General features: G+C 38.0%; 2 protein-coding genes across 2 annotated transcripts; both read left to right on the top strand.

Annotated features, from left to right (window-relative positions):
• Positions 1–1002: 1002 nt before the first annotated feature.
• On the top strand, positions 1003–4535 carry LOC107221338 (protein adenylyltransferase SelO-like). Its single transcript, XM_015660282.2, has 8 exons — positions 1003–1403; positions 1562–1692; positions 2104–2309; positions 2406–2669; positions 2801–2922; positions 3369–3625; positions 3755–3870; positions 3931–4535. Exons 1-8 carry the CDS (start codon positions 1003–1005, stop codon positions 4051–4053), a joined length of 1620 nt encoding a protein of 539 aa, XP_015515768.1. The 3' UTR covers positions 4054–4535.
• A 2436-nt stretch (positions 4536–6971) lies between these two features.
• On the top strand, positions 6972–8651 carry LOC107221346 (lanC-like protein 3). The gene has a single exon (XM_015660292.2). It carries the CDS (start codon positions 7228–7230, stop codon positions 8473–8475), a length of 1248 nt encoding a protein of 415 aa, XP_015515778.2. The 5' UTR covers positions 6972–7227; the 3' UTR covers positions 8476–8651.
• Positions 8652–10587: the final 1936 nt, after the last annotated feature.

The following is a 10587-nucleotide window of genomic DNA, read 5'->3' as shown; positions in this document are numbered from 1 at the left end:
TAAACTTATATAAACACTACAACCATATTTAACTTTTTTAAGTTGTACTGTAGCCATCGCATCTACAATCGCCGTAACGTGATTAATCGCGAAGTGAACCACTCCTAAGTTGGCTCATCACATTCCTAAACAAAGTTACTTATCAATAAAGAATTTGTTAGCTTTCGCAATAACGGTGCTTTTATATATCATGTTTATTATTCAATCAATGGTCCTGAGAAACACTGAATTGTTTTCTTGCCATATGTAATATCATTTAAGTCCTTTTTAGAGATGATCTTGAGTGTAGAATTTGAGCGTCTGATGTTTTTCATCCGAAACCAGTTTGACTAGATTGAATCCAATCTTAATAGTGTGCATCTTACGTTAACAGTCAGATTATTGAGTGTTTATGAAATGATGGCCAAAGAAGAATTACATACAACCAATTACGATTGAATCATTCTTTAAAAACTCACTGACTGCTAGAGGGTCTACGGCAAAAAATTCTTGATTACATCGATCCCTGTAATGTCGAGATCCATTCAAAATTTAAATTCAATATCACAACACGGATTGTAATGAAATAATATGTAAAATGAAACATGTTTATTCAACCAAAAGTTCAGCTAAAATTTTTGAGCTAACATTTTAATCAATATAGACGTTAAAATCATTTTCGACTGAAATTTATCGATTCAAATTTATAATTTGTGCTTTCTGCCACCGTACAGGTGAGCTGTCCATAAATCTAACTACAATTGTATATTTCGAAATTACAAAACCACAACAGTTCGATGCATATTTTTCTGCATGTGTTGTTTCTGATTCATTTATAGTAAGAATATTTCACGGCCGAAATGTGACGAAATGAAACCACATTCACGCAGTGCAGTTATCTGTCACAAATTTCTGCAGTGCTTGATACCAAATTCAAAATTCCTCCACAGTAAAACAGTAATTATGCCTTACTTTGTACGAAGTATATCCGTTCGGTATTAGTGTCATATTTTTTTCTGCGCCATGGTGAGCCGAGGAAGTCCATTCGCTAGCGGAAATGCGCTTACGACAGATATTTCTGCTTGGAGATTTTCGGTAAATACTTTGTGCTCGTTGCCATTGGACGAAATCAAGAATGATTGTACGCCGCGTCACGTGAGAATGGGAATATTCTCGGAAGTTAATCCCACTCCCCTTGCTCAAGACGAGGTTAAGCTCATCGCAGCGTCCAGAGATGTTCTCGTAAATGTGCTTGACATGGATCCTGCCATTTCTGTCACGAACGGATTCGTTCAATTCGTATCCGGATGCCCCGTTACGAACTCGACGCCGTTAGCCCATCGTTACGGCGGGCATCAATTTGGGAAGTGGTGTTCTCAGTTGGGTGATGGCAGGGCGCACATTCTTGGAGAGTACATAAACGCGTGTGTTTATCCCTCTAGTAGCAATATTATGATCAGTTGTGTGAGCGAGGCTGATGAAACTACGTGTTCAACACGAACCATATGCTTCAGTCGTTTCACACGTTATAAATATGCTACATGTGGTTCGGCAGTCCATTAACAGTACAAACTCTGTACAGGAAAGGTGAAAGATGGGAATTACAGCTGAAAGGATCCGGACTGACTCCGTATTCTCGCGATTTGGATGGACGCGCCGTCCTCAGATCTTCCATAAGAGAATTTCTCTGCTCGGAGGCAATGTATTATTTGGGTTAGTTTAAACTTTGGCAGACTTAATATTATACTCATCACGTCGGTTCATTTATTTACAAATCAAAACCACTTATTACTGATTTCTAAGTACTGATCATGGAGATTTTTATCATTTTGGAATTCAGAAGGCGCCATCTAGTGACAGTAAATATACTACACCAATTAGTACGGCCGACGTACTGGATTATACAAATTTATTTTTCACCGTAATTTTGATTCCACATTGATTCAACAGCACAAAATGATGGTCCAAATGGCACGTCGCTTTTTGTGCGTTGAATTATATCGTTGAATTAATCTAAATTAGCTAATGAGCCATTATGAGCCGAATAAAGCAGTATCTGTATGCAATATTATGGTTTTGGAATGATATATTTTACGTCACTAATTATAATGATTTGTAACGCAGGAGTTGAGACGACGCGATCCGCAGCGCTCATCGTCGGCAGTGACGCAGTTTACAGAGATCAGTTCTATTCTGGACAGATTCGAAGCGAAAGGGCAGCAATACTTTTAAGGGTGGCACCCTCCTGGTTCCGTTTCGGATCGCTCGAAATCCTAGCACGTCAGGGCGAATTGTTGCACCTAAAGATGCTTGTGGATTACATCATAGAAGTATGCAATTAAATGTTAAATTTCTCAAATTTTTGCTGTCTGCTATTGAGTCTACCGGACATTTCAGTCATTCGATGCTTATAAATGGTAATTTAGAATCATTTCAACGACATCAACTTGCTGGAAGTGGAGAACCGTTACGTCGTGTTATTTGGACGAATAGCGCATCGCACAGTCGAATTAGCTGTCCGCTGGCAAAGTCTCGGATTTGCTCACGGTGTACTGAATACGGATAATATGAGTATTTTGGGACTAACCATTGATTATGGTCCATTTGGCTTTGTCGAAGCCTACGATTCGAAATTTGTTCCTAATAGGTCAGATAGATTCGGCAAATATTCGTTGGATAAGCAGTTGGATGTAAGTAATTTTATTTTAATTATAGAGGTCAAAAGTTGAAAAAAATTGACTGCGTTTTAAATTCGAACAATTTCATGAGCGAGCGAAACTCTTCACGTGTTTGTGTGGTTTATTTTTACACAAATGTTCAGGTTGTACTGTGGAATCTGGAAAAACTATCCGCAGCCTTTGAACCATTCTTAGATGAAAATCAAAGACTGTACGCATCGAACGTATTGAAAATGCTTGGCGGATACGGAAGAAGAAAGTTAAGGTTAGCATTATTTTAGTGACCGATCTACATTTTGCAATGCAAGAAATGTTGATACAGAGAGTGAAACTTTGATGGAAATGAATCAATTTATAAACAAAATTCACTGCTATAATCGTTGAGCGTTGACTGATTATCGGGATATTTCATGGCCCGTACTTGATTTCATGCGAACTTGACTCGCCATAATGGTATTTTGTGGATGACTCAGATCAATTGTTGCGACAGCTCTAGTTCTCCAGTTGGTCAGAATTTCTAGGAATCTCATCAAGTCTCACTCTCACACGCTCACGCAACGTTACGTAACATATTCTGATATAATGAATTCAGAGTTGGGGTTTCATAGAGCTGACATTGAGAAGCGATGAATAACACAAGACTTTTATATTCTAAGACCCTGTTCAAATCATACCCTGCAATTATTATTCTCGGAGTATATCGGGTTTCAGATCGGTAATGAGATCAAAATTAGGTTTGATAACGGACGTTGAGGAGGACCAACAGTTGTTGGCTATGTTATTGTCGATGATGGAGGAAACTGGGGCTGATTACACAATGACATTTAGACAACTGGCATTGGTTAATCCTGACACTATGATAGACTATGATGTAGTCAAAAATCATTGGTCTCTTTCTCGTCTGATGTGTCACGATTATTACACCTCGTTTGCAGAATTCTATAGGCGGCGTCTGTACTCGGAAGGAGGTAACCATATTTCCGGCTATTTAGTCTGTTGCGCAAGTCTGTCTTATGTGTGAATACAATACAATACACTCATGATATTGTGACAAGTATACAATGCCATTTAAGTCCAAGAATAACTTTCTCATTCAGTTTATAATGACGCGGAACGTAAGGAAAGAATGAATGCCGTGAATCCATTGTACGTTCTGCGAAATTGGATGGCACAATCGGCGATTGAAAAAGCTGAACAGAACGACTTTTCGGAGGTTGGTTAGCTCTTTTTTATGGGATGAGGGAATGAAAAAAATTTATCTATTGGGGTGCAGGTTGTGCTGATACAAAAAATACTGGAGACACCATACTCGGAACAAATTGAAGCTGAGCAACATGGATATGCTGCCTCACCGCCGTCACTGGCTTACCGATTACGCATTAGTTGTTCCAGTTGATACATTAATTGTGCTGATGTTTAGTCCTTAGAACATGGATCGGGACGGAAGTAGGAAATGTCAGCATTTTTGACCATCGGTACTCACTACTGCTAGTAAATATGATCTTACAACAGTGGAAACAGTTTAGCATCCACTCAGGAAGTAATAACGTCGTGTATGCTAGCAATGTTGCCTCATAAAGACACTGGAAATTTACCAAACTATGAAAAAGGAAACAATCTCAAAGTTCCAAGGCGTCAAAGCCATAGAACAATCTTGCAGATGGCTACCCTAAGGCTAGCCTGTTCATACTATGCGTTAACTGAAGACTATTAATTGTACTGTGTAAGAAGTTTGGCTCGCAAAGTTTGCAAAACATATTTCGTATGTATACTTTCAGTTCGGTATCGCAATTCTGTGAAATTCTGTGAAGTTTTATATTTATCATGGTTTTTACAAATTGTAACAATAATATCACTCATATGCCATGACTTATTTGATATGATTTGAACAGATAAAATTTTGATTTGAAACTGGCCATGCATGATTTCTACAAATTTTACTATTCCCAGCTACTCATATAAGCTAATTTTTAATCATTCAACGGGGTCGTCAGCAGTTGGTCTGGAGAGAATCTAAGCCCATCTGTATAGGAAGGTGACCAATCGCATGCGCCCGGTACCAGCAACCGGCTGCAACTACTTGTAATTAAAAATCACCCTACATATGTCGTTGATTGAAAATATATAAAAACTGCTAATCTTATGGACTATGCTCTGCCGGTAAGGGTACGATAAAGTGAGCTAAAAGACCGGGGGAAATTATCTGCCATACTGAGTCGATTGAATATTGGGATCTTATAGGGCGAGTTGATAAGTACAGAGTAATAGAATTACCCCCGGACCATGCCCCCGGGTCCCCCGGACCCACGCGGATGCACTCATTGTCAGCCTGAAGAAATATTAGCCGAGGGCTGAACGTTTGAATATACCAGTCAACGAGTAGGTATAGAGATGTAAAAATACTGATATTAAGATTCTCAGTAAAATTACCAACAAAATACACTAATTTTGCTGATGATTTGAAGTTCGTGACCGTGTAGATATTTTACCGATTGACGAGTGACGGTCAGGGATGGAATGATGCACTTTTAGCAACCAATTATATTTTTAAACGACATTCCGGCAGGCCCCACCCATCATCCTTCGGTTTATAAATCGACATTCCTTAATGCTTGCGATGTTTATTGCATGGTGTTCGAGAAGGAGGTCAACGGTCACAAAAGATATGACGGGTCATTTATAAGTAGATAGACGTAGCACGTCATTTTTTTTTCACTTATAATCATAATTTTCGTCTTTTTCGCTAAAAAGCAATATTACATTCAAAGCTGATTATGAATGTATTGTGTACACACACACACATTCTCGAGTCGGCAGGATGTCGCGATTCTGTAGAGATGGCACTGACATGTGACCAGTGTGGTAATTTTATTTTCGACATAGCGTGCGGTAAGTTCGTTTTACCGTATCTGCGGAACGTGCGGTAAATCAATGTTACCTTTACAGCGATCTCTAGAATTGTAATAACCTCTTGCGCAATGTGTATTTACTAGATTATAATCGATGTAAACAAACGCAGCGCTAAGGAGAGAAGGCAACGCTTGGATTACTAATATCGATTACAAAAGGTCATATTAGCTTTCCTTTGTGTACCAATACCATTTTTACTAGATCTTATCGCAAACTTACCACCACTTGTGTCAAAAAATAGTATACATAACTCGTGCGGGCAACTATTACCTACTTCCCGCACTTGTCACGTAATGTACTATTGCAGTCACATTACCAGATTGTGACGGTAAAAATACGGTAAATTTATCGGTCACGCTTACCACTTACATCTCTAGTACCAATGGAACGGCAAAATGCCGCGAATCCGAACTATGTGGTTGAGTCGGTGGTTCTCAGTTCCGTTTTTATCCTGAGAATCATTGATTACGAATTGAAAAATCTAGGATTGTTAATTAGAAGTGTGAACAAGCGGAGATAATGACGAAGCAAGAAGGAAATCGAATAGAACGGTAGCAATTTTTCGAGGCAAAAAGATACTCTAATTCATTCTCATTATTCCAGAATCGTAATCTCGTGTATAATAAGAATCCCCTTTCATACGTTTACTATCGTATAGTCCATACTAAAAATATTGTGGTATGTCCAGGGCCTTTCTCCTGAACCATAAAAAATAATAAAAAGATATCAACACTCAATTCACTATAATGCATGACATGTATAACGATTCTAGAACAATGAGAATGAATTAACTTACTTTCTTATGTCTCGAATAGCTACTTATAAAGCTTATATAGAAGCTCTATGGAATACACTGCCAGAAACGTGTCAAGAGTTATAGCCAAAAAACGAGAGTTTTCCTTCGTAATTCCTTCACAGTTGGTCTTTCGCTCTTTTTGATGTCTTTTCCGCGTTCCTGAATGTCCAATTAGTGGAAAAAACGCCCTGCAAAACGATTCTGAGACAAAATGTTACCAAGCTGTGAAATTCGCAAAAAATCAAGATTAACCCCCTTGGATTTTTTCAGTCAAAGTTTGGCCGTCTCTGAAAAATAGTTAAATTTATTCTTCGAGGCATTATATCAACGTAAATTTGAGAGAGGAATCGATCGTGCGCAGTCCGAATACGCCATTAGCTACTTCATTTCGCTTCTTCATTTTCTTCCTTTCTTCACACTTCCAACTATCAATCCTAGGTTTCAAATTTATAAAATAAAATTGTAATTGTGATCTATTGTTTGTGGGGATTCCGTGGGGGATTCCAATGTTAATGTTGATAACCGTAGGAAACCTTTGTACCGATGCTCACCGCATCGTCCCACGCCTACTTGCGCCGAGTTTCAAAACGCCCCACTTGGTTGGCTGCCTTTAACAACTTTCAGTCAACGTTTCCATACATTAGAATATGATTAGGTTACTTTAGTCTCCATGGATATAACAAACCGGTGTTCATGGCTAGGGTAAAACAGCAGGTGCGAAAGTTTGACGTACTGTCAACGTGTTTTTTAATTCGAAGTATACATCTAATTGACACATGCCACTCACTTTAGAATCATAGTCACAAAGGAAGAAGAAAAAATATACACATAACATTGGAATAAATTTCTTATGGACTAATTGAAATGTCTCGACCGTTGCGTTACATCGTTAATGAATTGGAGGATTATAAAGACCAAGATGTTGCCAAGGAAGTAATCGGCCAAAAGAAGGAACTTATGGAAATCGTGCGTGAAATTGCGGCAAAGCAACCGGCCTCAGAATCCTCAGCTGACGGTGGCTTGTACGTTGGAATAGCTGGGATAGCATACATGGGCTATCACCTTAGTCAAATAAGTCAGCTACAGGAAGAGAGGAGCAATTTTGTCTTGTTCGGTCTTCAGTATTTAGCACCTGCTCTGGAGCATGCTGATCGATGCAAAGACTCAAAAAAAGAAAAGTCCTCATTTCTGCTGGGCAATGCTGGGATTTATGCAGTCGCTGCTGTGCTTCACAAAGCAGCAAAGGATAGCGTCAAGGCTTCAGATTATGCCAAGCGATATCTTCAAGGAGCAAATAACTGCAAGCCGATAAATTTCTTGTCCTGCGGTGGAGATGAATTATTTGTTGGGCGCACAGGGTACCTTTTCGGAGCTTTGTGGCTGAACAAGCATATGGACAGCCAAGTTGTCCCGCTTAAAGAAATTCATGAAATAGCACAAGCTATTGTACAATCTGGAAGACAACATGCGACCGACCATGGAAGCCCATGTCCGTTGATGTACTCTTATTACGAAACTGAGTATCTCGGTGCTGCGCATGGATTGTCTTCCATTCTTCAAGTACTCATTCAAACACCAAAATTTTTAGAGTCAGACCCGGTTGCAGAAAAGCTTGTCCAAGCATCGGTCGATTATCTCCTTGGTTTGCAGACAAAGTCTGGTAACTTTCCATGTGCCATGGATGAACTCGATCGAAGATCAAGATCGGAGATCGATGAGCTAGTTCACTGGTGTCATGGAGCACCTGGTGTTGTCTATCTAATGGCAGCTGCCTACCTACATTGGAAAGATGAAAGGTACTTGGAATCGTGTTTGAAATGCGGAGAACTGACATGGAGGAAGGGCTTGCTTAAAAAGGGCCCAGGAATATGTCATGGGATAGCAGGAAGTGGTTACGTCTTCCTATTGTTGTACCGTTTGACGCAGGATCCTAAGCACTGGCATCGTGCTGCAGCATTTGCCAACTTCTTGAAATCGGATGAATTTTATCAAAACGCCCGTAGACCTGATAGCCCTTACTCATTGTACGAAGGTTTTGCCGGAACAGCGTGCTTCTTAGCTGATCTGCTTGAACCAGAAAAAGCTAATTTTCCTTTCCAAGATGTATTTTAAATTAATTGTATCATTGATCTCGTCGTTGCAATGGATCCTGATTTGTGATAAATTATAGTCTTGAACAATACATTGCATCTTAAGTGTAATAAAATGTTATAAACTTTTATAATGATTATGAATGATCCGTAAGTAATGACACTGAAGTGATTCAGCAATAAATTTATTTATTGTAATTTGCTTGTGTTTTGAATGAAAGTGTATTCTATTGCCCTTTCGTCAGTATATTCATCTTTGTCCATAAGTTTAAAGGAGATACTTTCTTCTTTCTTACACAATTTAAATGAAATGCAGCTCTAAGCTTTCAGCGAACTTTTATGTTATAGAGTCATAAATGTGCGCGAACTGAATAGTTCTTACAACTCGGTGTGTCATTTGTTTGATTTCTTTTATCAAATGTGAAATAGCAGAGCTGAATTGTTTCAGGAATTCAAGGATAGGGTTGGAATTGTCTTGGTGAATAAAATAAGCTGAAGAACAATATAAGAATAAGATCGGAGAAGAGATACCAGAGTTTAATGACTCTTCAACGTTCTTATTACAAAACCTTTTATGAAATCGTTAATATTTTCTTAGTTTATATTCGTATTTGCTCAGAGTCCTTTCCATTACATAATACGAATGTTTTTTTATTCATGTATATTATCATTGCTATAGATAACATAGCTGGATATTTTTTCAACCATCCCAGTAAACACTATAGCCTGAAAATTGCCTTTAAGATATCTGTTTTCAGATAACTTACTGACACGATTAAAAGTTGCGTCAAAACAACTTAGCTAAGATACCTCGAAAACGTCCGTTAGGAGTTACCGTGTACAAGTTGTCTATGGGTCAAACCATGAAGACAACTGCTAGTCTTCTTTTCTTATTTACCACATGTCAACGCAATGTCAATGTATCCTATTAAGCGCGACATCACCTACTGGTAGTTGCAATGTCTGGTACGTGTGTCAGGTGGTCAAGATGTACGTGCGGACAAGAAATATGAATGTAAATATCATTTATTTCAGTAAGTAGACATTACATAGAAATGTATTTTTTAATAAAAATAAGTATCTAAAACATATGTCTCAAAGTATATAATGAAATAATATAATATCCCACACAGCACAAGGTCATCCACAGGATGTCCGACGAATATATTTTAGGTCTACAACAAATATCTTCAGAATATCCTGATATGTTCTATGGACGTACACAGGACGTTTACAGGATAGCCGAATGTCCGCTTCTGTGATCTCCGTTGGATTGGATATTCGGATATCCTATGGATGTTTTGTATACGTCGTATAGATCACGGTGGTATGTTGTATGGATCTCTAACTTCATCCTAGGTCTATCCATACGACATTTGTCGGATGCCACGTTTCTTTTGTATGGCAATATCGTGGGTCAGAAATAATGTACGAATGAAAAAGACTTTTAACGATTTTTTTTATTGATTATATATATATATATATCTTCTTAATATATATAAATCTCGTGTCACGATGTTTGTCCTCAATGGACTCCTAAACCACTTAACCGATTATAATAAAATACGCACACCATGTGCAGTTCGATCCAACTTGAGAGATAGGATAGTTTAAATCTCAAATTATAGTCGCAATTATAATATATTGCTAATTATTTGTCTGTTATTATTTGACAGTCACAATTATCTGTCAACTCCGAATGATTCTAACAGATGTCGATACCTTTCGACTGGGTTGAGTAAGTAATCAATAGATGGCGCTGCTATGGTAAATCTACGAACGTGTCATATAAGCTACATTTTAACAGCATAACTAGCAACCCATCCCGGCTTCGCACGGGCATATAATAATATAATAAAAGAAAATACACAATGTTTACAGTGAGTTTCTAGAAAAATAACATTTATATTATTACTTAATATTATTATATGCCCGTGCGAAGCCGGGATGGGCTGCTAGTATATATATATATATATATTTATTGATTATATATATATATATATATATTCAATCACTGCGGCAGTATAACATATTATAAAAAGTGCTTGTACAGTCTATTTCCAAGTCATAATAATAGTTTAACATATTCATATGTATACATATATAGATATACTTGATATTTTCTTAAGTACCC

Source organism: Neodiprion lecontei, chromosome 2, assembly GCF_021901455.1.
Source record: "Neodiprion lecontei isolate iyNeoLeco1 chromosome 2, iyNeoLeco1.1, whole genome shotgun sequence".
In the NCBI taxonomy this organism is placed as follows: domain Eukaryota; kingdom Metazoa; phylum Arthropoda; class Insecta; order Hymenoptera; family Diprionidae; genus Neodiprion; species Neodiprion lecontei.
This window is presented reverse-complemented; position numbering and strand designations above follow the sequence as displayed.